Genomic DNA, 27,964 nt, shown 5'->3' on the forward strand with positions numbered 1-27,964 from the left:
TTATCAGTCCACAGCATCGACGGGGAAGAGAAAAATCGAATCCTCGACCAATCGATTCGCACAGCTGGTTTTCCACAGCGTGCACGTACGCATGGAGAGATAGAATAAACGAGTTCCGGGCGTGTGTGAGCGTGCATGTGTGTATGGGCCACGTACCACGCGGCCAAGCAATGGGAATGACGCTCTCTCGAGTGCTACTGATACTACTGAATGAACTTTGACACCGCCTCTACTCGTATGACTAATACGAATTTACTGTGCGATCCACTGTGTTACTAAGCTTTTTTGTTCTTCCTATGTGTCACTTACGTTGACTCATGAAAATATTTAGACAATTATTATACAAAACTTCTATGTCCATATCTTACATAAAAGAATTCGGAATATCATTAGGCACTGTAAAGAGAAACGTAAGATCTCAAATCAATTTGAAAATGTACGCGAAACTTACAATTTCTTTAGACAGTTGCTTAGTAAAGCATTAGAAGATGTACTAATAACAGACGAAATTTCAGAATATTTCGTACAACACGCGTAGATACATTCTATGCTGCCATCGATAATTCGTTTCGTTCAAATAATAAATTTATTATCAACTAACAGCAACTAATTTACTAGACAGTAAGCGCGGTTCGATGCTACGAATCGATCGATCGGTCGGAAATCGTGTATCGCCGAATCAATTCAACAGTTAGGCAAGATTGGTAGAGCAGCAGCACCGTATGATGTTCTGTGCGATCGCAACGAGCGTACGCGTAGCGTAGGTTCAAACGCACGTGTGTAAGTCTGTCAGCTCGCCCCTTCCAACGACGTCGCTCTCCCTCCTTTCACGGCTCTGACGAAACTCTCGACTCTATTGGTCCGGCCCTTATCCTTCCCCGCGCTGCCGCAGACGACTCATTCCATTCAGTCACCCGTACGAATTCGACGCTACCACGTTACGACCATGCCGCGTGCTCTCTTTCCTTTCTCACTCTCGCGCCTCGTTTCGCTTTCTTTTCCCTCTACAGTAGTTACATCTATCCCTCTCGCTTGTTGTGTTGTTCGTGGCTCTGCCTCGATCTTTCCGCCGTGCTGCCTCGATGCCACGCTCTCTGTCTCGCCGCGCGGCACACACAACAGCAACGTGCGTCGCGGAAACGTTCGCACAGTTTCTAACCTGACCTACGCGTCGCACGGCCAGGGGCGAGAGATCCCGGTGCAATGTCATCCTGTTAAGAAGTTCGCGTTTTCTTCGAACACCCATGAATTCGATTTAACCCGGAGAAATTGAAAATATCGCGAGAATGTTTCGTAGCTGGCGATATCATATGGTGGAAATATGTTTTTAATTTCAATTGGTTCTTATGAAAACGGCAATTAAAAATAAATATCACATATTACGTACGTTGTTCCGTCGAAGTCGCCTGTCAAAGCTGTACGATACTTCCTAGCTGTGAGAATGATCGATGACTCGTAGTCCTCGAGTCCGGAAGTGAATCACTCTGTAGTTGTTGCTTGTATCACGCGGCACAAATTTGATTCGAACTACAGACGGTCTCGACACACTTGGCACAACTCTTCGAAACTTTCTACGAAAGCACGCGCGCAAAAAATGTTGGCGTTTGAATGGTTGCTACTCGTGAATCTGTGAGCGCGGGTCCGAATGCGATCGCCGATCGAACGGCGAAAATTAACCAGCACAAACGCGAGGGGACGCGGGTTTGAAAAAAAATGTTTCCAACGGTATCAATGAAAGTCACCAGCAGAGAGCAGGCGCGTACAGAAAAAACAGAGATAACAATATACGATTTCCGCCGAGTCAGCGGCAAGATACGCTGCAAAACATAGTGTTCAAGTTAAAATAGTCGACTATAGTCTCTTGAGGTCCGAAGAAGCTCAGTTGCCTTCGTCGCGCGCAGAGATGCGCGAGACCGCTGTTTCTCCCTCCCTTTCCCACTCCTGACTCTTTCGCGTTATCCGTCTCGTTCTCCCTCTTTCTTCCTCTCTGTCTTTCCTTCGCCTTTTTCGCTCGGTGCGTCTTCTCTCCTGCTCGCACCGCTACTTCTGTACCCTTTTGTCCGGGAAGAAGAAACGGAGGTCGAGAGAGCTCGTGCCCTCGGTTATGGTTATATACTATACACGAATGTAAAATCGGAGTGGCGAGAAACCGAACGGCGCTATTTCGATTTCCATTCGAACGTACGGGAAGAATCGCAGAGCTTGTAGCTTGTATTCCTTTCGATCTCGGCCAATCGCACGGAGATAAATATTCGAGTGAACTTTTGCGGAAAAGCAATTCGTCGAACGAGCGATAAGAAAGGTCAGCGTTCGTTGCGCGACTGCCGGAGCGCGATTCTCACTCGGCTCGTTGAAATTTAAGTAGATTCGATCGGAATCGTTTACGCTCAACGGTTCGCGTACTTAACACCGACGCGACACACAGATGTCACGTTTAACTCTCCCGGCCGACGTAAATTTTATTGCGACATCGATGCGAACTCCGATGCAGAGAGTTCAATACACGAGAAACGATACCAACAATGCTCTCTATTCATTCCATCGTCTATGTTGCGTATTTTTTCCCCTTCCGACGTGGTCGCGCCCGAATACGTGAGATCTCTGAAAGGAGAGGCTGCAAGCACGTTTTTCCTAAAACACGTACGCGGATTCGCGACCGTACACGCACATCTCTACCCCACCTCGTCACATTTTCGACTTCCGTATGTTGTGTGTATAATACGCGCACGCACCACGTTTCCCCCCGAACGAATATAACGCGTGTATGTCACTGGCGTGTGCGAGTGAACGAGTCGGAACGATGCACAGAGCGAAAGAGAGAAAGAAAGGGAAAGGGAAAGGGATGGAGAGGAAGGGAGGGGAGTCCGAGGAAAATAGTAAAGGATTGAGAGAGAGAGAGAGAGAGAGAAAGTGAGACACAGAGGGAAATAAAAAACGAAGATGAGTCTAACTTCCGAGCGACGAAAAAAGAAACGCAGAATGGAAAGCGGCGGGTGGCGCGCGAAGGGTGAGCGTGGAGCGCTCGGAAGGGCGCGAGAAAAGGGCACGTGTAACAACACGACGAAGGGCGGTCCGCTCGCGGTCCTTCACTCGCCGGTGTGAAAAGTGAAATGACAACACGCACTTCGCGCGTCGTTGACTCTGACAACAGGGTACCCGTACAGTCTGGATACGATACTGTGAACTCGGCACGGTTCGTAGCAGCGCTTTTCTCAAGAGGGCGGGAGGCAGAAGAGAGTGAGAGAGAATCGAAGAGAGGAATAGAGAAAGAGGAAAGAGGATGGAGTGAAAGAGAGCGCACGCGAGGAAGAACGCGAGAGGTCGGTCGGTGGTAGGAGATGCGGGAGGGGCCGGAATTCTCTCTGTTATAGATTAAAATTTTTTACGGGGAAGATATTGATTGTTGCTTTTTATTAATGTAACATTAAAGTGGCGCCGCAAAAGTGGGGGAAACTCCCGCCGGCGAGTCGGTTACTCTCGATAGTGGGGAGAGGTTGTTTGGGGTAGGGATCGGGACTGAAGGTAGGGTAGAGTAAACGACATAGAAAGAAACGGGAAGGGGGAAGGGGAAGTGAGGCACGGGAAGACGCATGGTGGGGTTACTCTGCGAAGAGAGAGGAGAAGAGAAAAGCAAGAAAAGTAAGAACGGCCGCCGTGCCGCGCCGCGCACTCTGGAAAACGACGGCAGGAGGAAGTAAAAAAGAAACGGGGGAAGAGAGGATTTCGCGAGGAGGCCAGACAAGGCGAGGCACAAGGTGGGAGGGGGTTGGTGATGCAGGCCGGAGGTTGGGGGTTCGAAGCGGCGGAAATAGTGCCATAAATACGAACATTTTTCGTAGCGTCTTGCAGCCCTGTTTTGACAATCATCCCCTCCATCGACTCTGTCCCTCCGTCATGCAATTCCCTCTTTCTCCTTCTGCGCGGCCTTTTTCCCCACGAGACTATCCCCACTCCTTCGTCTCCTCGACAGCCGCGCTTTTGGATCTTAAGCACGCGGATACACGTATATAGGGGAACGGCGAACGGCGGACAACGGACGCACCGTAGATGTGACGGTGGTAGCGGCGGCGACGGCGAGCAACGACGACGACGACGACGACGACGCTTCGTTTTACGCCCCTTTACCTCACCTACCAGTCACCCTTTTCACTCTCTTCCTATCCTACTCTTCTCTCTCCCCTGCTGCCCCTGCCCACCACCTATTCTTCTACTCACTTTGACATTTTTCGCGAGTTAAGGCCCGCTCGAAGTTCGCGGAAATCCATCTTGCGCTGGCTCGAAGGAGTACATACTACGTATCACCTTCTTGCTCACTCGCGATCTACTCCATACCCTTCCCCCTTCGATCTCATTCTCTCACACTATCTCTCTCTCTAGCTCTGTCCCGAGTCTCGAGCCCCCGAACTCCACGGCCGACACCCGTCCCTCCTACGACTACGGCTCTTCCTCCTACTCCGTCCGCTCCTCTCTTTCTCTTTCATTTTTCTTTTTTTTTTTTTTCTTCGATTCTTCTGCCTCCTTTTTTCAGGGGGAGCGAACCGAGAGACGCGAACGGCGGATCGATTCTTCGTTTCGAGAGGTCTGCAACGAGAGAGAGGGTGGACGAGAGGGACAGGGGTGGAAAAGGGGGCGGGTGTATGTGTGTGTGTGTGTGTGTGCGGAATTCCATGAGGCTCGTAATTACCGAATCACCGATGCGACGCAACGCGAACGATCGCATCGATAAGACGCGTACAACTAATTTTCGGGCCATAAACAAGCGTATAGGATCGACTAATTGTCCGCTCGTTAATCATCGATAGATAGGTGTGGTGTGCGTGACGGCGATTAATCGTCACGAACTCGCGGAGAAACTACTTGCAGTTTCGTATTACACGAACAGCGCGATCTGTATAGGTTGCGTGGCCCGTGTAACTCTGCACGTTGGCCTGTAACGTTATACCTCGTGCTTTACCACCACACGTACAATCCTGTCTATATCTTTTTTTTTTTTCCACTTGCGGATTAATGCGCCTTTTACACCGAAAAGCGTAGATTTTTTATTCCAGTTACGTTTCTTAGCGTTTTACAAAGAGACATTTTCAGGCGAGCATGCTTACCAAGAATACGTCTATGAGTTATGTGCTACGAGGGAGTATAAAATTCGTTTCGATTCTACCAGAGACAAGTAAAAAGCGAGTATAAGTTCAACACGCTATGGATCGGTGGTATCTTGTTGCCGGTGCGGTGCGCGTGTGACTTCCGGGTGGAAGTACAGGAAAGAAGCTCTTCTCTCTTTAGGATTGTATTTCGTCGTGGTGAAGCGTTGTCCCGCTCCCGGCCTTTTCGTGTGCCAGAGAAGCCCTACAGGCGTCGTAGAAGGGAAACGAAACTACCTGTACAGCCCAAGCAACCATCGACGTTATTCGATCGATTTAAAGGTCGTTTTGTTATCAACGCGAAATTTGGGAGACCATAATACCGTTCTTCACAATTTTCGCTCGAACAAGGGGAGTTACGTTAAGACCATTCCGTTCAATTAAGCAAGCAGACTGTTTCCCCTTCTTTCGCTTTATTTAGCTTGTCCTTTCACCGAGAGCAAATCCGTTAGTGACGCTTCTGCACCATTATCACAATCATTAGTAGATTATCTCGTGTATACACGTGGAAGCAAAAAAAAAGAATTACTGGATGAGCCACAAAGCCTCGAACATACGGTTACATAAAGCTTCTGCAAACAAAAAAATGGAGCTACCAAGTAGGAAACTCTTTTCGAAACTTCCGATAAAGCGAGACGACGAAGCGAGGAGCCGGTGGCGTTCCATTTCTGAGGACAGGACGCGTTTACCAAACGGCGCGGCGCGACGTATCTTATCGCGTTACGGAAAGGAATTTTGATTAGGGAGGCAGCTCCTTTCTTACGACGACTCTGCAATGCGACTCGATGGATATGACTCTTTGCGGCGGTTTCGGTGTAGTAACCCCGTAGTCGACCCGTTCGAAAGCCATGGGAATGAAATCGTAGAAGTAAAAAGTGCACAGAGAGGGGGAGGAGGGATTTATTAAAGCGAAAAAACGATATCAGGCAGCCTTCTGCTTTCTCGTTCATCACAGTCCTCGGCAGCGATATATTTTCTTCTTTCTTTTTCGAATAACGAGCATCATCGTTATGGCTTTCCCCCACTTGCCCCCTTTGGCGTCCTACCGCCTTCTCCCAGCCCCTCCCCCTCACCAGTCTTCTTCCCTCGTCTTTCCGCCTTTCCACCCCCCCCCCTCCCCCACTACCTTTTGTTCGTTCGCAGCGAGTGAACCGAGTCCAGGTTTAATTCTCAAAGCGATAGCAATTTCCAGGCGCAGGAAAAAAAGAATAAAGAGGGGGCGGCGGTGGTGGCGGTAGAGAAAAGAGAACCACCCCTCTGTCATATTCGATCGATCCCGACCTAAGCAATTAATCTATTTAACCTTTCTACTCTGCCGCGCCGGAAATAAAGGAACGGCCAAGGATTAAATTATTGCATACTTGAAATTCCGAAGGGATCGGAGGAAACTGAGCGACAGGCGTTCGCGGAATTGCGAAACGGAGGGCTTTTAACGGCGGACAGACACGGGAGACACACGGTGTAAAGATTATAAGATACCTTTTCACCGAACACGAGAACGCACAACGTTTCGTATAACGTTTCCACTCGAATCTTATGATAGTTGGGCCATTTCTACGGTGGATACAAAAAGTATTGCCACATCACTGTATTTCTTATAGCATTGACAAACTAATTAATTAAGTCCAAGTACCAAAGTATCAAGTTTCGTATCGTTCAGTAGTACTTTCATACGACTATAAAGATCTGATATTAGGAAGATAAAACGTAAGACATCGTCAAAAAACTCTTCGATGAGGTTTAGCGAGTGACGTTAGGCCTATCAAAATGAAACTTCAGAGAAGCGGTATTTCATATACGACGACCTAATGTAATCGATGTATCGTATCATCGACCCGACATTGTTTCTGGAGACATCAAATCGGGAATACGATAACGAAGGTTTGTCGGAACGCGTTAACAGCGACGCGATTTGTATATCATTCGTCGGTTCCTGCATCGCCGGTGTTTGATGGTGGAAAAGTTGATTTTAAAACGGCCCTAGTATCTCGACGATTTTTAAATAATTAATCAAATCGAACCTCGTAAAAACCGTGCTCGAAACGAGTGTACAATTTAGTCTCGTTTATAGCGATCATCGTATGCGGTACTCGATGACACTCGTCGCAGCGTCATTTTGTCAAGTCTTTTTCCGTTCTTTATGACTCTCGACTCGTGGTCGATCTATCTCGTTTTCAGCTCAGGTACGCGTAACTTACTGAAATTTATTTACACCGGATGAAAATGTTTTTAACTGGAGATCGAAATGCACAGCTAAGTGCCACCCAGCTTCTGCTAAATTGATTTTTGAACGAACGCTTCATGCGTGTGTACTGGCTATCGTATACGAATTTTTATTCAAGCATGACGCGCGAAAGCTTTGAACAAATTACAATCGTCGCAATTTCTATCCGTCATTTCTAAACCAAAGAAAACTTTAAGTTTCGTTCATTAATATTTCAAGTACGTAGCAGTCTGAGCGTATCCTGAAAAATGCAAAAATACTAGAATAGAATACTTTGATTAAAGGGGGCAGAATGATCTCACACGATGCTTTCAAATTCTCATTACCAATGCCTCCAGACCTAATAAAGAATTTTTGTCATGTTCGCTTGGTTCTTTTGTCCATCGTTACACGAGCTCGAAGTGATGCATCGCACCATTTCGCCGTACACCATATAAATTTTAATTTTGACGCGACACGAGCAGATAATGGCGTCTCGGCAAGCCTTTTCGATTGTACCCTCTTTGTCGTTTCGAGGCGGGCGTGCAAATCCAGTGTGTGAATGCGCTAGGGTCGATCGAAGGTCGCGAGTGTCATCGTATGCATGAAAATATTCCCCGAAAAGCAGGAAATTCTAGATACACGTCGATCAAAAAGTGGAAAACATTATATCATCCAAGTTGGCTAATCTTATAATACGTTTCTCTTGTTTCGTGACTAATCTAATCCCGATTAAACAAGAAGAAATAGTAAATCGGCAGAAATTTGTCTTGGAGACCGCTAAATAAATTGCGTGATTCTACAGAGGTTGTCCGTCCTGTTTGTCCGCAAATATTGTCACGCTGATTCTCCAGTCTACATATATCGTAAGCAATGCACGAATAAACGTAAAAGTCGATTGTATTTGTTACGAGCAAGAAACACTAGAATTGCAAATGGAACAATCTACACGTGGCAACTTCAACAATGAAGTTGTGCAGAAGTAAATAAGAAAAAAGGAAAAAGTATAAAATGATGTAGTCATTGAAAAGTTACTGACGTACATATGTACTTGTAAGCGTAGTACTCGGAAGCGTCATGGCATTTTGACCTTTACTAAGGAAACCTACTATTACTGGATTTTCTATTCCCTCTTTGCACATAATCAAGCTACATAAATTACGATGTCAATTCAACATATTATAATCGCGCTTCCTCAGACTGGGAATTATCATTTAAAAATTCTCTACAATTTGTCGATACTGTGACAGTGATTAGTCAAGTCTGGTTTGAATAATTTTTCAACGAAATCATAAAGCAAGAACCTACGCATCGATATGCAAAATTCGAGGAGAATACGCACCAAAGCACATATAATTTCCAAGTACGTAATTACTAATCCCATTCCCGATGACTTTTCCCTACGATTCGATTGAAAATTCTCGCATCGGTTTATTAGAGGGTGAAATAAAAAAAAACACGGGTTTCGTTAGCCGTACTTAGACATAGAGTGGCATTCAGAGAAAAGAGAGAGAGAGAGAGAGAGAAGAGACAGTTTTCTCCAGGTGGCTGGAACAAAGGCTGTCTTTCAACACGACAGAGGCATCGGTGCTCGGCATCTAGCCGCGTAGACGGCGACGACAATCGCAAAATCAATTTGCATTATTCGTTTAAAAGTGTGCTGGTCCGTGACGTCAGTGGGGAGCGGGGCAGGGCGGGGCGGATAGGCGCGTAAGAGGGTGTCGAACGGAGGCAAGTGGCCCCGTCTGGTCGTCGATGCTCTCAAACAATCCCTTTTCTCCACTTCCACCACCTAGCGCACCGTCACCGGGCTGCCCCCATCGCACCGCCGCGCCATCCCCACCGTTTTCTCCGACGAGTCACCGAGAACACCCCTTCCGCGATCCACCCCTCCAGCCAACCCCTTTATCATACTTTTGTATACGTCCCTTAGCCATCGAAGCCTATGCAACCCCCGGTCTTCCCTCGCAACCTCGCTATTCTCGCGACAGTCACCCCCTCCGCGGCTTTTTACCCCCGCACGCACAAACACTGGCCCATGTCCCACGTATTCTACGCTCACCACTTCACTCTCTTTCCTTCGTTCGTTCGCTTTCTTCCTCCATCCCATACTTATTCCCCTTCCTTCTCGGTCTTTCTCTGTGCATGAAACGCGACCCTTAACCCTCTGTTTACTTAGGATTATCAAGTTTCTGCGTACTTGATTCAGTAATAAAAGTTATTTCGTGGACGGTTCCTTCCTGCTGCCGTTTTAATAGCCGACGCCGAGACTTTTGTCGGTATTCATCGGCGGTGGTCTGTCCAGGATATTCGAAAGAAATTTCAGTAATTATCGGTGTAATTATAAATGCTACTTTCGCGGGTGTACTCGACGCTTGCACGGTTTTCTTCTCAGTAATCGAGCAGTGGAGGGGAGAAACGCGATATAAATCTTATTTTATCTATGTTTTACAGGAAAGTAACACTTAAAACCAGAAAATCAAGAAAAATATATATATATATATATACTTATCGTGTTTACGTCCTGCGATCGTTACTGTGGGAAGAATCAGGGAAAAAGAGAATTCTCGCATCCTGATTTCCTTTTGGACTTGCAATTTACCTAGTTGGTTGAAACGCTGCGAGATTTTGCATTCGACCAGCTCCGATAGATGTCGAATTGAGTTTCGTGTTTCAGACGAGACGAATCTCTCGAGAAAAAGTAACCAAGTAGAGGAAACTTTGCAAAAGCTCGGAACGAAGTGTCCGAGATTCGAGGGAAGAAAGATGTCTGAGAGGCAAGCGGTGGAAGGCTATTCGCCTTTTAAGATAAAACAAGGTTAAAATTCTGCAAGTCCGATTTTCGACGCCTTTCCCCGCCCCTCCGCCCCTCCCTTCGAAAGTAAGAAAAACGTCTGCGTAGCGATCGGCAAACAGTCGCGGAAGAGAGAAGTTATTATCTCGAAAAATCAGCCTCGGCATGCTTTTCTATAAATCTTACGGCATTACGTCCCCCTCGCGAGCCGGTGAGAGGTGGTACCAGTTAAATGGGAAAAGTTTTGCTTTTAGCGAGCCAGCTCGCGGCTACCTCGAATAGGAAAAAAGAGAAAATTGTTCCACTCGGCTGTCGATGTCGTTTAAGGACGAAAATCTGCGACATCTGAATAGGCGTTTTCGAAAAATATCGTTTCTTCTATTTGTATATCAAACTTTCAATAGAGTAGAAATCGAGATTTCGATGAAATCCCTCGAATAAAACTTCAATGGAATTCTTATAAAAAAAAGAGGGGGATGGCAATTAACAGTAAAAAGATCAAACTTTCCTTCAAGACAGCGCTTTCCAGTTAACGCGCAAAATGGTTTCATCGAATCGCGTTTTATGCCGTAGTTCTCTCTCTCTTTTTTTTTTTTTTTTATACCAACCCGCGGCTTTTTCTCACTCGTTTAAATAAACAAATAAATAAAATGGAGCGCGAAATCACGGCGATCGACGTGTTTATCGCTCGCCATGAAATTCATTTGGAACGAATGCGAGCACCTGTCGATTCCGCGCGTCTGTTTTCGAAAAATCCCGGGATCGCGGGATTCAATTTACCGCGTATAATCGCGCGCGGTGTCGTTTCAATTTCGACTCGCGATAAAAGTCGTGATACACGCGTTTACAACGACACGATACTGCGAAACACCGCGTCCATCGAGCGGTTTAATTAAGGCGGAACGTTTGCCGATGGACGTTTCCATTGACTGCGACTCGAGCAGCACGCTGAAATATGTACGAGCCATGGCTTTTTGGAGCTTGTTTCCTTTCTCGGAAATTGATTCGATTTTTCACGCTTTTACGTTTCTCGCGTCAGAAACTATCCGAAGGTAGACATTTAACTGGAATTAGACATTTCTAACGAAGTGCAAGACTGTTTCGAAAAACGATCGAAATTCAAAGGAATATTGTGAATTTACGTAGCAGAAGTTGTGCGACCATGTCCATCAGTTTCTTTCCTTGGTAGAACAAACCGTGTATTTCGATATCATCGCCATATCCATCCAGCCGTACAATAACCCCTTCAAGATCTGTCCCATTATCAACGGTACTTTACGCGGAAAAACCGATCCTCCATGCTCAAGGAGGATCTTCTGCTTCTGTTTAATAACGCGACACAAGCTGCTCGGTTAATGTGCCGTGGCATCTCGGTGCAAAAGCGACCGACTCACTACGCTACAGGAAGCTGCTCGCGTTTCTTATTATCGATCCTTTGTAATTATGTCGTCAAACGTTCTAACGAGCTACGCTTGCCAGCGAATCCAGTCGATTTCCAGGCCTATAGAAGAGTCACGATCGGATCGAAGCTGACTTCTTACGATCTGTAATCCCTTCACTTTTTTCGACCAACGCATCTTCCTCTATTTTTTTTATTTTACCTTAAATCTCGAAATATTACCTTGGTTTCACCGAAGACAGTGAAATCGTTATTCTCCCCCTTCCCTCCTCTTTTTTTTTTAGGAAAAAAGCTTCGTACTTTTGTTCGATAGCGAAGTTTCCTTACTTGCAAGGACACGCAGTAACTCCTACTTGCGGTTTTTTTTTCGGTTTTACGATCTGCCAGAGTGGTTACTTTCAGGGAGAACACCTTTGTGTTCGAGGGTCGCTACTTTTTATTCCTTCGTATGGGATTGTGCGAATCGCCGACTGTTCCGTTCCTCCTCCTATGCCAGAAAAAATATAAGGAGCCGAGATTCTTCGACTCGTTAATAAGCACCTCAACGTGCACGAACTAACTGGTCGATAAAAAGAAGATTGACTTCGGGTATCCGTTTCCGAGAACCTATTCCAACCTATTCTACTGTAGCAAACCAGAATTTTCTACACGTTTGAAATATACATACTCGTTTTCCGATTTCTTTCTTCTTCATCTCGACACGAGTTAAGAGAGATGCGTATTTTTCTCATAATTTTCCATCTTCGAATAACAATTAGAAGCACTTGAGGCAAAAGTTTCGCTAGAAATACAAGGGAACGTAGTTTCTCTTTCGTTTACAATTATTTTCTGATCTCCAATCATGGAGGACCTATTAATTCAATTTCACCGAAAACCTTTCCACCTTTTCACGGGAACTTACTCTCTGCTGAAATTACGAAACTTTTAAGTAGGAGATTCTTTAGCCCGTGTTTCGAACGAACGCAACAATGCTACGGAATAACTAACGACATTTTCCTTTTCCCTTTCTCGTTTTTTTTTTTCCATTCTCTTTCCCCGAATCTCCCTTACTTTCCTAACAAAAACTGCCCTTTCTCCCGACACGCCGAAGAGAATACTTTGTTTAAGACAGCAAAGAAGTACGAGAAGTGCGTGTCAAATAGGTAAGCAATGAGAAGCTCTGGTGCGCTTTATGGCACGTCATAGGGCCATGATTATTCCCTAGCTTTAGTCCTGAGCTTCATTGTTCTAAAGTGGCCTCCTTTGACACCTCGGCTTTAGAATCTTTCCAGCGGTATAAGTTACCCTTCCTTCTGTTTATAAAACTGCGCTGACGTAAAATAATTTGCGGTATTGCCAGTAATTTTATGACGAAATCCTATTCTGCAGGAATCCTTAAAATACTCGAAATAACCCATATTTCTTACCTTATGAGCGAACCTATATCGTACAGGCTGTCACGAGAGAATAACTAAATATTTGGAACCGAATGAAGAAAATCGAAGACGGCGCAAAAAAATAATGAAACTGCTGTTTCCACGGTTAACTAAGGAGGCCTGTGTATATTGCCGTATAAAACCGTACACGGCGCCATCCGATATTGTTTCGTTCGCAGCAAAGTTTTTGTACCCGATAATTTGTATTTTACGATCCATGAATCATTCTTATCGGTGGTTTTTGCAAATTAAAGAAACAAAGGAAAAAAGAACGAAGATAAATAAGTCGTAGAACGGAGGAAACAAACGAGTAAAAATATAAATGAAAGAAAATAGGGCGGAATAGAGAAAAGATTGAAAAACGCAGGACCAGCTAGAAAAAAGAAGAAGGGGGGAAATCAATTCGGTTTGCGGCCGCGTCGTGCGAACGTCGCTTGAATACTGTTTTGGACGCAACGTGTGAAAATCAAAGAGATTTCTCCGTGGCGCATCGTGACATCCTCGAGCATGCAACAACCCGAGAGTTCTCTCTTCCTTCTCGGAGATTAGCCATGTTTCTCGGATAGACGGTTCGACACCTTATTCCCTACTCGCGCATCGCGCCACTATCTTATTGACGTTTAATTGTCTCCGCGGTTCTTCTACTCGTTCTACTCATTCAACACGCACGAGTATCATTTCAAGGAATTATACCGTGTGAAAGTGGAATTCCATGAAACACGTGGGAAAGCTTCTCGTATAGCCGTCGACAATTTTATGGAAAATCTAGAAATCGTAGAGTCAAAAGGACTAATTATTCTCCAACTTCAAACACCTATCGCCGTTTTCACATCCGTTTCTCTTTTTGTGCAAATAGGTTTCTTTCTCTGCCATCTTGTAAGAACTAAATTGCAATAATTTTAGAAATTTTACTTTGCAAACAGTTTTTTTTTCCCTACACGTTCAATCATCGCCTAAGAAAAAAAAGAAAAAAAAAAGAATAATCTACGTTGATATTCGTGCGATGATATTTCTAAACGAGTAGCAGAGAAATCCATGAAATAAATTGAAAACCGTTCCAGAGGTTTCGCTATGGCGAAAAAAGTATTAGCGGCGTGCGCGCGCGCGCGCGCGCGATACTAACTTTCACGCGTACATAAATTGACGAACGACTCATGATTCGGCTCAATTTCTCTTGATTCCACACTCTGTGGCACTATTTTTTGTTAGTTATCGACTTTTCCATAGGTGGCCACGCCAACGTTAGTTTTGCCTTCGTCGGTATTAATCATACTGACAATTTCGCCTGTGGCGTTACCTCGCTACGGAATTTGAAGTTTTTGTCCGGACGCACCGTGATGGAGAGAAAACCAAACCGACGACAGTAGCTGTGTTTTGAAATTCGATCTACTTCTCGCTCGGTTTCATCATCTCCCGCGTTTTACGGCCTTTCGTCCAAAGCGACAATTCACTGGTGATGCTTAAGTACCCTATCGTCTACGACCAATTTCTTAATGTAACAAGTTCCAGTATACGCGTATCGCTGTTCAATTACTCAACGACGTCGCTGCCAGCGATATTTAAATAAATAAAACGACACGTGTAAACGAGCCGTTTACATAATAATTACTATGTTTAAAAAATCTAAACGAGACAATTTAGTGCAAGCAGAAAAATCCGATCGTGGCGAATTAAAAACACGAGAAAGAATTTAACTGTCACTGTACTGCGTACAAAATTAATTCGCTCTTAATAAAAAACTGATGAATTACACATGATATGATATAACAAGTACGAAGCTTTTTGAATAAGTTTATATTTTTCTTATCGACTTCAAAACATCTCGGTGACGCACGATACTTAACCGGTTTCAATTCGACGAAACAGAAAATTCCTAGTAAATAGAAATTGTAGTGGAAAAAAAAAGATCTAAGCTTCTTGCGGCCTTAGAAACAAAACTGGTGACCAGCGTTCGTCACGGATTATTAGTATTTACTAGGAAAAAGATGCTGGTAACAACGAAAGTATAAATCACTCTTACAAGTTAGCATTAGAGACGCGAGTAAAAAAGCGAAAAAAAAATGGCAATACTCGAAACGTGTCGAGGACGTTCGAGAAGTCGAGTACGCAGTTTACCGTAAATTATCCTGTAATATTAGAACTTAAACAGGTTAGAAAATTCAATTTAAGATACATACGAGAGGGAAGAAAAATAGAAACGATGCAAATATTTACAGCGTTGGTTTCGCACGCGTCGACGGAAATTAAGAACCGAAAATTCCCTACGTGCATATGCTCGTAACGGACCGCTGACGCGCACCGAGTATATCGCATTTCGTTTAATATTTACACACGGACAATACCGCGAAACAAAGTATATGCACTCGCGACAAATAAAAATGATAACAGAGAAACGATATAGCTAATTATCTGTCGGTGCGATGTTTTCAACAATGGGACGAAAGGCGACGCAAATGATATCAAGTGTTTCGAACGTTTACGCGGGTCACTATCCCGCCCGTTACAGAAATACGCGTATATACACGCGAGAGGGAAGATCGGTGCAGCTGGCCGCGAGCAACCGAGAGAAAACACATTTTTCAACGCACGGAAAAAGATTGAACGAGGCCGAGTCAAGACGTTCGCACGCTTATCTTCGATATTGACTCCTATCCCCACCATGTTCACAGAGACACTGCATCTATCTACAATGGAACATTTACCATAGAAAATGTTCGACTATATAAAACATTTTGAAGTTTCATTAGCATTGTTATGAAACACGGCCGTCACGATTATATCAACAAATTGATTAATAATCATGCCAAATTTTAAACTAATCTGAAGATGTACGTAGAAGTTACAACACATTTGAGCCGAAACTGATTAACTTCGTTTCTCAATTTTATTGTATAAGTATATTATATTATTACTATTATTATATATTACATAAGTATATTATTTGTAAAGGATTTCTACAGATGTCCGAACATTTTATAAACTCTTTGGTATATATACAGGATGGTTGGTAACTGGTGGTACAAGCGGAAAGGGGTGGATTCTACGCGAAAAAATAGAAAAAGTCGAAAATATAGAATAAAATTTTTTCGTTTGAGGCTTTGTTTTCGAGAAGATCGATTTTGAATTTTCGCTCGGTTCGCGTGCGGTACGTTATAACGGATCTCACTGTAGATCGTTGTCTCTATGGAAAAATTAAAAAAAAAAATTTTTTTCTTTCAAATTTTTATTCTATATTTTCGACTTCTTTTATTTCGCGTAGAATCACCCCCTTTCCGCTTGTACCACCAGTTACCAACCACCCTGTATATTCCATCGATATAAATACATAGTTTGTTATTCACTGGCAATAAAGGTCGGAGCAATTTTATATTTGGAATAAACAATTCATTGTCTCTTTGCGACGTTGCTATAATGGTTGCCAAATTCTCGCGAGATCCTTCCGTGTCGGATCGCTAGCAATCTTTTTGATGTCGAGGAGTGCGTAAAACGTAACATCAGGTTTATACCAGTCTGACAATCAAAGCCCATAATACATTGGCATGCAACGAAATCACATGGCTGCGTGAGTTCTCCATATCGTTCTTACTCTTATCGATCAATCAAATTGTGTTTGCGTGCTTCTTTTTATGATCGATCTTTGAATCCTCACAGTTACTATTATTACCACTACTACTACTACACTGTTATTGTATCATAGTTGCAATTATCGACAACGTAACACATTTTTTTTCCTTTCCACACGTTCCTCGCTATTACTCGCCGGGGAAATTTTTTCCCACTGATTTTTGACGTAGCTAGCCGTTTAATATTCAAACTAATCGATGGAAAAATATGCGAAACGGCCGTGTGAAACTATGTTGAAAACAAGAAGAATAGATGAGTAATTTTGGTCGACGTTAAGATGGTGAAAAAAGAAAGGGCGTTTACAATAAACATCGAGGACATAAATACAAATGTTCAAAGTTGTTCGTCGGTTTCTTCTAATCTCGATGGCAGACAAGTACGGCTAACGAGCTAACTATACGATGGAATCAGAGTTTACTAAACTTACAAACCCCGTAAAGCTCAAATATAACAAAATTACGCGTTCATTTCGCTTGAGTTCAGAAAATGATATATCTCGTTTCGTCTGAAACGTACACAAGAGGAACAAACGACGATATTTATATTCTCATTTGGTGAATGCAATTTATATTCTAATTTATTATTTGCATAGTTGCGACTTTTTACAAAGATTAAAAATGATCGTGAAATCGATTCGTGAAAACGCCAGAAGCGCTTCTAGCTATGTCTCCTTTTCTCGATGCAAATACAGCAATCGATTCTTACTTTATTTTTTCAGAGAAAAGAAGAAATCCATAAAAATTCATGAAGACATGAAAAGCGTCGATTTCCCGCGGCTAACTTGGAAAGTATTTTGAAAAAATGCACAGATTCGATGATGTCGGTAATTTTCCGATATGTGGCCGAACGGCGATCGGTTCGGTCGTATTTTATTTTTGGAAAAACCCATTTCCGCGCCGGCGATGACATAAATTACTACGACTAACGCGCTCTGCTCCACGTGTCTGCAATGACGTCAAGTAATTGCTCTTTTTCGAAGAGTTTAATAATTCGCTATGACGCACCGTCAATGGAACCACTGAGGCGAGGTACGCGAATGAGATAATGCAATTCCTACGGAGGAAAAAAGGAAGCACGTATGAAAAATACGCCTCACATAATAGGATTTCATAATTTTCTACTGTTTCCCCCCCCCAAAAAAACGACACGCGTAACGTAGACGTCTGTTTTAACGAGCGAGCCAAGGGAATGGACGCGCGATTCAATTTTTCCTCTGATAAAACTCTTTTTCGCTCTTCGATTGTGCGCGACAAAGTGTATTTCGAAGATAAGTACAGCGTTGCCGATCATCCGCGCAAAAAGACATTTAACGTTCTATCAGATTTCACGAGAACATAATATACGTCACGCGGAAAGGAAAGAAAGAAAGAAAAAGAAAAAGAAGAAGAAAAAGAAAAAGAAAAAAGAAATAGAAAAAAAAAATGAAAAACGTACGCGTAACGCGATATCGGGCTGTTATAAAAGTTGCAACAGCGGTTTGGTTTTTGCAAAAACGGCGAAACTGATTAGAAGTTTTCCTAGAACGAAAAATTTCCGCGCGAAGATAAGCATAGAATTAACTATCGTCCTCGGTTACTACGCGGCACTATTCATGGAAAATAATCTGATTCGTAATGATGAGTCATTTTGAAATCATTCTGATTCAAAATTTCGCAATTTAGAGACGCAATTTCTGTTTGAAAGTGTATAATACTTCTTTTAGAACATTTTAAAGTCCCGTGAATACGTCGGCTATAAAAATGTTGCGTCTCGCGGTTCGATTCGAACCCTCCCGCTTCCCGCGCTTTTGCGCCAGCACGCGAAATAAACAAATCTCCAGTTGCTTTGATTGGTTACAGTTAGATGCACTATCTTGGAGCATCGAACGCGCGTGTACACGTGCTGAATCGTCGGTAACGTCCAAGTGTTAAGAACCGCGCCTATGCCTTCAAAGGTATACCCATAAACCGGTCAGGTGTATGTATTCATTCTTCGATCGTTTAAGGTTATGTCTGTTCTGAAAAGTACACACGGCTTCCGCGAAGAGTATCATTTCGAAAACAGACAAAAAAGGTCGAAGAAATCATGTACATTCGCGTAGAATTACGGGGGCACGATGTTTTGTATTAACTTTTGTTGTCCTACGAATACGTGCTCGTTTTTTCTCTTTCTCGCTCCTGTTTATTTTCCCTCTCTAGCGTTCTTTGTTCAATCGTACGGATGCTCGTAGCACATATACGTAACAAGCAACGAATTATACAAACAGCGAAAATACAGGAGCAGCACGTCAATGAAGGCAAGAGATTAGTTGACAGGCGGCGTCGTCGTCGTTCCTTACCAACAGCATGACTGTCATCAACATCGTGATTGCGACCGTCATTATATATTAACATTAAAATTCGCAATCGGAAAATTCATGTCGACGCTCCTGTCGAGATACGAGCGGAGGTGGGAGAGAGCGCGTTTACACGAAGCACGAGGAAGGGGGACGGCGCGAGAAGGGAGAGAGAGAGAGTAAAAAGAGAGGGACAACGAGAAAGAGGGAGAAAGAGAAAGAGACGCCGGTCTAACATGGCAGACGATGCCATGCAGGCAGGAAAAAACAAGATCTAACGTTGGGACCGTGTGCGTGATAGACGGAAAGACAGTCAAGATGCGCGTGAATCTAATAAAGTATATAGTGCGTACTCACGTTCTCACGTATCGGTTAACTGCGTTGTCGAGGTCCTTAACGTGGTGGTGACCGAGGGAAGAATAACGTGGAGAGCAGAGAGAGAAAACACCACGCGGGGTCACGCACTCCGTTCCGTGCGGGTCTCGTCAACGGAAAAACAACACCCGGCGCCTTTTTCCGTTCCCAATGCCCGGTTGTCGGTTTCACGGAATAGGGAAAAGTAAACCACCCGCACCACACAACAACCGCGCGCGTGTGTTACAAAGTGCGTCGCCGTTCGTTTGTTGTTTTTGATAACGCAGGTGTTGCACGGGGCGTGGAAGGGTGCGCGGCACATACAAACGTTCTACGCACGAGGTTCCTCTCTCTAACGAGGAGACGTGACGATCAGACGTGACGAACAAAATGGCGTTTACCGGACCGCCCGCGCGCGATCAGGTGGAAAATGCCGGAATGCTGCTGCTAGGAAAGATCGACTGACTGCCGAGGTCTGCGGCCCTAAGTGGTTTGACGTTAAGAACGAGCTGAACGAGCAAGAAGGAAAAACAGAGACAGACAAAGACGGAAGAAAAGAGAGAGGGAGATCACAGCCAGTCAGAGCGAGACAGAGAGGGAGAAGGAAGCGACTGAGAGAACCGTCAACGGGTATGAGAGAAACAGAGATACATCGAGCCTAAAGGAAGGGATGCGCGCTATGGTAGGGGTTGAGGGATGGTCATAAGCGAAAGAGGGGAAACATCCCACTATTTTCCACTGTCCTCGGACGACTTCGACTACCTTCGATTGCTTTCGACTATAAGCAGGGCCGTCTCGCATTATGTCTAATATGGGTGGGAATTTTCCCGCTGTTAGAAACAAATGCCGTAAACATCCTTACGAATCTTATAAATACCTACGAACACGCACGCATCGCCCTCCTACCATTATTTCACGTTTCGTCCGCTGGAACTTTTAACGGTTCATTTCAACTTCTCTAGTTCGCGTGCAACGTTCTTACCTTCCGCTTTTATACATCATCGCTATATAATATACTCATAGAAAATAAATTATCGAACGAACATTTCCTACTCTACTTTCTCCCTCGTCGTTTCACGAGCTTTCCGATTTCCCGCTGAAAGTTCCCAATTTAAATTTAAATTTCATATTACTATTATTCAAATTTCTGATTTTTTAACCGATCTTCTCACTAACGTAGAAAAGTCGGCAGTCGAATGTAGAGCAGATGAATCGTTGGAAGAATTTATGAAAAATGAAAGAGTATCTATTAATGAATTATATAACGAACATGTTCGTAAATGTCAGCTTCTAGAGCAATATAAAATAAGCTCGAATTGTGTCAAAACGTGACAGAGTATTCTCCAGACAATTATTCTGTTGAGACATTTCGCGAAGACGCAAAACACGCGACGCTTCTCGGCTTGATAAGTTCCAAGTTAATTACGTTCTCTCGGTTTCTATCGGACATTGCCCGCTAAAAGGTTTCGTAAAACAGCGCTGCACCGCCCTAGAACGCGCGATGGCTCGAGGGCCGCGAATCTTTTCCGGCTGCTTCGTTCCTCTCCTTCTTTTCTTCTTTCCTTCGCCGGTTCGTTTCGCTCGCTCGCTCACTCCTTTCTACATTCGCGTTCAACCGTCTCGCGAGGAATTTCTAAAAATCAATATAGGCGCAAAGCGAGGAGGGGCCGCAAAAAAATTCGATATCCCCTTCGCCTCAGTTCCTTTTTACCTTTTTTAGCGTCTCTACTTTTTTTTTCTGCAACGAGAATTGCGCAGTCGAGAGAGCCTCGTCCCCTTATGGTCCCCAGAGGGAAGGTTGGCTATTCGAATCAACTCGATCTTCGAGGAAGAGAATTCACGAAGGAAGTGGCAACGCGAACCTACGGGCACTGAAGAAGCGCGGGAGAATTTATTTTCTCAGAAGTGTAGCGCGGCCTCGGTACAGTCTCTGCCGTTACCGGCTGAATAATTTCATCCTCCCGTACACGTCCCGAGATAAGCCTACGCTCCAGCATGAATGCGATCAAACGTATCGCTGACATACCAAGTTTCTGCATCTTTCTCAACCATCAAATATTCGCATATCTTTTTTCCTTTCGTCCAACGTATTTCTAATTCTTCGAAAATTTTAGAAAAGTTCAATATCCTTTCTTCTTATTTTTCCGCTCGATCGTTTGCAGTTCTCAACGTTTTGAGATACATAGGTTAAAGACCTGTTACCTAGGAACGGTCGGTCATATTGCATGCTACGACGTTACTAGCGAATACACGCAATACATCTTATTCCCCGGCACATCCGAAAGATTAATTCCATACCGTCACTATGAAAATTCTTATTGCAAATTTTAGTAAAATGAAGAATCAGATATTATAAGATACGAATATTACGAATTTGAGGGAAAAGGGCTGCAATCAACCGAGATTGAAGTAAGATCATTAATTTCATTCGCCAACATCCTCGAAACGTTTACTTTGCAGAGTGCCAGACGAAGCTATTGATTGTCTTTCGAAAGTTTCCGCCAGTTCCTCGATTAAATAGGGTTACATATTCGATGCGAGATTATTATTATTCCCAGAACTTTCAAAAAGATAAGGTCTTGATCCATGAGAAGGGGCCGATTGAACAAAAACACAACCAAAACGATCGTATTGAAATGCAATGCGACACACACAGTGCTTTGTGTAGGAGTGATTATACATTTGCAAAATTCGTGCAGCAGCGGCTCGTTTATTCTAAACACAAATACTCGCCTTGAATTTTGTGAGTAATTGTGTAAGCATTTTATCGAGCACACCGACAAAGATAAGAGGCTTGGAGAACTGAAGTGCAGTATACCTATATGTAAGTATGTGAACTAGAAATGGGTAAAAGATCGGCTGGTCCAATGTAACGTATCGCAGCCAGATGTAACACGAGCACCACAGCAAAGGCTGATACCAAATGCTCTCAACGTTCGACTGTGTGTCACAGGGACTGACTTTCAGTTCAGTTTCAGAATAACTGTCGTATTATGGTCTTTTTTCAGATACGTTCTTCTAATTGATCGCAGCGTTTCTGACAATGATGAGTTCCCTGTGCTACACAGCCACGGTAAATCCGATCATGCTGTTTCGTCGCATGGTCGAACAATGTGTAATCAAAACCAAGTAAATTGTTCTTCATTCTGAATCGCGTGTACCTTTTGCAAAGGTGAACGTGTGTTTTCATACAGGAAGGAAGATTAAGTAAAAATCCGTTTGCTGACTCGTTATCGCGAGTTGATAATTACTTTTTCACGCTGTTTAGCCAGCAGTATGCATTGGAGGGATAGTGCATTGACGGAAATGGAAAAAAGAGAAGAGAAAAAAAATCGACGTTACGTGTTCTATCGACTTACCAGGTATATACTTGCTTTTTCGGAAATCTGTCTTTTTAACCGGAAGCACTTGGAAATACAATAGTGCCGTGGAGAACATGTAACCAATCCCATACCTACTGCTAGGAAATAAAGGCTTGGGATTGGCTGGTACAAACCTCAAGGTCGAGGATATCTCTTACCCTTCCTACAGACGGTCGTATCGCATAGTCGCCCTGGGACCAGGTACAATGGTCTTTCCGTGTAAGGTTGATGGTTCCATAATTTTTCCACATTGCAAAAACACGCAGCTGCATTCGACTTATTCTACATTAATTCGCTTAAAACCTTGGGATAGATAATCAAATATATAAGAAGCAGTAACTGTAGCAAAATTATCGAACCAACATTAATTACGAATATTAAATCGTATCATTAATAAAATAAAAAATTATCAACAACTTTTTAACATCAACATTAATACACAAAAAGAACAAATTCATATTGTAAAATGTAATGATTGATATTTTTTTCGTTTGTTTATAATGAATAAATGAAATAGTACTTTTTTGAAAAGTCTCAGCCTGGTCCAAATGAAGGACAATTTATCAGCGGCACGCATTCATATGCACAGCAAGATTACAAAATTGGACTTCTGATCGACGCACTTTATACGCGACATTAAATGCATACGCTTCTAATATGCCGTACTGATTGGGTCTGATTGCCGTCCGTAATAAAGTTCAACTTTATGCGAAAGAATAATTCCCTTGTTACGCATGTGAACTCGAAACTCCAAGATCTCGTTTCAAATATTCAGTAACAAAAAAGATTAGAGAACTCATAGTCATGAAATGAACATAAATAAGGTATCAAATGATCAATAACGTATGTAATAAATTCGTGTGACATGGTAAAACGAAGCACATGCGTATGCAGCACAACCTGAGAAACATAGGCTTTTTCTCGACCAGATGATGCGCTCAATGTTCGCAAAGAAAAGGGCAAAGTATAGCCGCTGCAGTTCTGCTCAGCCTGCTCTCCTTATTTTCGTCGAGATTAAGGCTATTTCCAGGCAAAATTCCAACTTCCAACTGTTGCGCAAATCGTCACGCGCAAACGCAGTTTCGGAGGCGTGGCGATCAACAAAGGGCCCGGAAACGGCCGATATGATGCTGTTTTCCATCTTCTCTCCCTTTTCTTCTTCGATTTATATCCTTCTGTTAGGCAGTTTATCGGAATCCAGAGAAGTGAACTGTGTCACAAGGAAACCGAGCTGATTGTCGCAAAGGGGTGAACAGCACCTTCCAAAATGGTCTTTCCTTTATAGTATTCGTCTGGAATCCGAGATATTCATTTTATCACAATTATTACAGAGAAAAAACAAGACACTCGTTTTATCTTTAGTGATCCTTTTCTTTAATTTCATTGTATCGTTATGTTATCGTTAAATCTTAAATACCGTCACATATGTATAAAGTATCGTGTATCGAAGTTGTCATTTTAGTTTCCCGAAATTTTCGCGTTTTCACATCGAATTAACTGAATCTATAATCTAGAACTGCGTCCCATTACAGAAGTATAAATGCTGCACATTTGCACAATCGATTTGTTTGACGATCATAGACCTTGCAGCACTACATATATTTTAGGAATGCACAAAAATGTTTGATAATACTAATGCAAGGAAACAAAAAAAAAAAAAGAAGAAAAGAAACACATAGAACGAATTAATTTGTTGTAATCTAATACGATAATAACGTTCTTCTGGGTTCCGACGTCACGAAACAACACGCGAAGTGCAACGGCAAAGTGGCTGTGTACCGAAACACTTCTGCGCTATACGGTATCCGAAAAAGGAATAAAATATAGAGAAAATAAACTTCGACTCTCGAAACCGTACCATTCGCACCGTATACTTTACATTTTACATTTTTATTAAAAAAAAGTTACCTGAAAAGTTTTAACGATTTGTAATTTATCATGGTAAGCAACGAAATATTTATTAAAAATCCTGAAAATAAAACAACCGCTCAGAAACTCGATATACTCTGTTAAATATTTTAAATGATTACTGTATTTTGTGGAAAAATGTAGAAAATTCTTAAAATAAAAGATCAAGTTTTTCCTAACCTTAAACCGATTTCAGGATGTATCTGCATTTTCCGAAGATATTTTCGATGTGAAAGATTGGATTAATAAAACGTTTAAATCTGTCGAGGCACAAGAAAACAAAGATGTAAGTCATACAGTTAGTGTGATCTCGATTGCGCGGGTTCTATTTCTTTCCTCGACACAGTTTTTGACTTTCAGTTGCACTAGTACAGTCAGTTACTAAACTGACTGCTTCTATTGCATCGCGGTCAGTGACACCATATGCCTTTTTATAGATAATTCTTTTTCGCTACATTGCATATAAAAATATTATAACATTAAATAAAAAATGTTTTAGAAACTTTTTTTAATCGTTACTTCATATAAATAACTACTCGAATGCGAAATCGCCACGACATTCAAATTCAAGGGGATAATATTTTATGTTTTCTAAATTTCTGACTTTCTATCTCTTTGTATAAATATTTTTTATATATTACCTTATTAGGCATTTGTTTCATCATTGGTAATGAAATTACAATTGTATGTGCAACAAGTCAATGGGGCTTTAGAAGAAACCAGTCAGTCTGTTCTTTCAAGTTTGCCAAGAGTTTTAAGAGATACTCAACTTTTGCAACAAGAAGCTTTAGCTCTGAGAGAAAAAATGGTTGCAGTTAAACAAGAAATAGAAAAGGTTTTTATTCTGATATTTTTGTCTGAAATGATTGAATGCCTCTATTGTTTCTCTATTATTATGATATTAATTTATTAAATAGGTTGAAAAAGACACTGCTTCATCAATGGCTACATTAGAGAGAATAGATAAAATAAAAACAGACTTACAGATTGCTAAACAAGGATTACACGAAGCTGATAATTGGAGTATACTTGCCAATGATGTTGAAGAGGTATAGTATTCACTGAGATAAGAAAATGCTTGTAAATTTTGGCTTTATGTTATTTTTAACATTTCAGGTATTTGAATCAGGAGATATAGAAGCTATAGCAAATAAACTGTTCAGTATGCAAAAATCACTGGCTATGCTCGTAAATGTTATTGACTATGAAGATAAAAAATTACAATTAGAAGGTTTAAAAAATCGGTTAGAAGCCATAGCTAGTCCAAAGTTAGTTCAAGCATTTACTGCTGCAAATTTGGGTATGTTATATTGAATGTAATTGTAACCCTTGCCACTGTATACAAATTAACTAATATTTTTGTTTCAGAACAATCTAAAGTTTATGTGGATATTTTTAGTAAAATGGAACGCTTGCCTCAACTTCTCAAGTATTATCACAATTGTCTGAAAGTATCATTAGGGCAAGAATGGCGCAGAACTATTGAATTAGCACAAGATGAAAATGTTTCTTACTGGTTACATACTTATTATGATAAATTATTATCTAATTGGAATGATCAGGTAGCTTTTATTTTAAAAATGTTGTGTTAACATATATAACATAAGTTTTATTCTTATGGTAACATGATTTCAATACAGGTGAAATGGTGTCATCAAGTATTCCCTAGTAGTACCTCAGTTGATGTAATTATTGAGATATATGCTGATCTTTTAAGAAGTTTGGACCCAGGCATTCCAGAATGTATAGAAGCCCTTTTAAAACAACATACAAATGCTATGCAATTGTCACTTTTACTTGAACTTAAACAAATTACAAGGCACTTTGCTGTGAACTTGCAAGGTGCTATTGAAACATCATCACATGGAAAATCACAGACTCCAAAATTGTTAGCATTGGCACAAGCAATATATGCACCTTATGTTCCATATGTTACAAAATACAATATTTATGAAACAGCTCAACTTGAACATCAGTTGCAATCTATAGATTCTGTTCAAGATGATTTAAGTGATACGATCAATAACCTTTCCCTTAGTCTTTCGAGAGTAATGGAATATGCAAATGAGGCCAATAAAAGATGTAAACTCTTTACAGATGGTTGTGGTTATCCCGGCGTATTAAAATCTCTAACTGTAATATTAAACTAATTAAAATGCTAAGATAAAAAGACTTTCTCATTATGTATATGTAATAAGATGTTTATTTTTACAGCGTTACTTCAATAAATATCTTGACAAATATCAAGTGGCTATACGGCAATTAGAACACAAAAAAGTAAAACATGAGGATTGGAATTTGTTCCAAATGTGCCTTACTTTGATGCAAACTATAGGTAGCATTTTTATTTTCCTTTTTTTAAATAAATTTGATGTAATATTGTCAATTCCAATATATACAGGTGATCTTTTGGGACAGATTCAACAATTTGAGAAATCTTTGATAACTGACATTACAGAAGCTAATAATAAGCTGCAAAGTACAAGTGGTAGCGTTTTTAATCAATATAAAAAGTTACTTTTACATACATCAAGTCAAAATGAATTGGAAAATTTAACTGCATCTTTTCAAAAAGGTAATCAATATAAAGATTTTTTCATAGATGACATCAATTACTTCATATTTAAATAAATGTTTTCTTTTACAGAAGAAGAAACAATTCTTGATCCAATAATAAAGTCTATTCACAAACTATGTTCTGATTTACATCGTGCAACATATGAAGTAATCTTTGCTCCTATCTTTACGCAATTATTATCAGTACAAAAAGCACCAGCATGGTCAACAGAAATCAACAAAATGACGCATTTGAGTGCAGATTTACCCGATTATAGCTTTGCTCCTCAGGAATATATAACTCAAGTTGGGCAATATTTGATGACATTACCACAGCATTTAGAGCCATTTTTACTGAGGGAAAATCCAAGCCTTACGCAGGCATTAAAAGCAGCAGATCCACAATATGCACAAAGTTCCACTGAATCTGGATTTACTGGTATTTTATTAGAAATCATTGCTAAAGAAACATGTCAAATGTTTCTAGATCAAACATTAGGAATTTGTCAGCTAAGTTCTGCTGCATGTAAACAACTTGCAACTGACATAGGTACGTACCTTTGTATCAAAAAATTAAATATTAAAAACATTTTCTTCAATTTTTTAATATGTACAATATATTTTGCAGATTACCTTGGTAATGTATTAGAGGAACTTGGTCTATCCTTATCAGAAAATCTACAACATATGTCTCTTTTATTAAGACTCCCACCAGAAGATTACCAGAAGAGTAGCTCTGGATGCAATGCCAGAGTTGTAGCTGCAGTCAGACAAATGAGAAATATAACGTTTTCTGGCTAAGTAACGTGCAATGGCGGAACAGTAAGTCATAAATTACAATACATAACAATTGTAGTAATTACAATTTCGTATAATTTATTTAAATATTTTACATAT

At 41.7% G+C, this 27,964-nt stretch overlaps 2 protein-coding genes across 6 annotated transcripts in view; one reads left to right on the forward strand and one right to left on the reverse strand.

Annotated features, from left to right (window-relative positions):
* Window positions 1-19,364, reverse strand: part of LOC117235326 — a 75,576-nt gene extending 56,212 nt beyond the window's left edge. For 2 of the 4 annotated variants that reach the window (XM_033497231.1, XM_033497224.1), the window contains exon 1: window positions 19,245-19,364. The gene's annotated coding sequence lies outside the window, so the exon portion shown is untranslated. Of the gene's footprint in view, window positions 1-1,387; window positions 1,572-19,244 lie in introns of all 4 variants that reach the window. The other 2 variants (XM_033497227.1, XM_033497230.1) reach the window with 2 other exon arrangements.
* Window positions 19,365-19,734: 370 nt separating this feature from the next.
* On the forward strand, window positions 19,735-27,901 carry LOC117235325 (conserved oligomeric Golgi complex subunit 7). Of its 2 annotated transcripts, none has more exons than XM_033497223.1 (12): window positions 19,735-19,871; window positions 24,136-24,544; window positions 24,708-24,797; window positions 25,161-25,346; window positions 25,429-25,560; window positions 25,628-25,811; window positions 25,880-26,073; window positions 26,152-26,646; window positions 26,726-26,846; window positions 26,913-27,086; window positions 27,159-27,617; window positions 27,696-27,901. In XM_033497223.1, exons 2-12 carry the CDS (start codon window positions 24,542-24,544, stop codon window positions 27,866-27,868), a joined length of 2,211 nt encoding a protein of 736 aa, XP_033353114.1. In that variant the 5' UTR covers window positions 19,735-19,871; window positions 24,136-24,541; the 3' UTR covers window positions 27,869-27,901. The 2 variants fall into 2 exon arrangements, with proteins under 2 accessions (XP_033353114.1, XP_033353113.1); XM_033497222.1 differs by lacking the exon at window positions 19,735-19,871 and adding an exon at window positions 23,735-23,873.
* The last annotated feature ends 63 nt before the right edge of the window (window positions 27,902-27,964 follow it).

The sequence above is a fragment of the Bombus vosnesenskii genome, unplaced genomic scaffold (genome assembly GCF_011952255.1).
Source record: "Bombus vosnesenskii isolate JDL3184/JDL3185 unplaced genomic scaffold, Bvos_JDL3184-5_v1.1 scf7180000013315, whole genome shotgun sequence".
NCBI lineage: Eukaryota > Metazoa > Arthropoda > Insecta > Hymenoptera > Apidae > Bombus > Bombus vosnesenskii.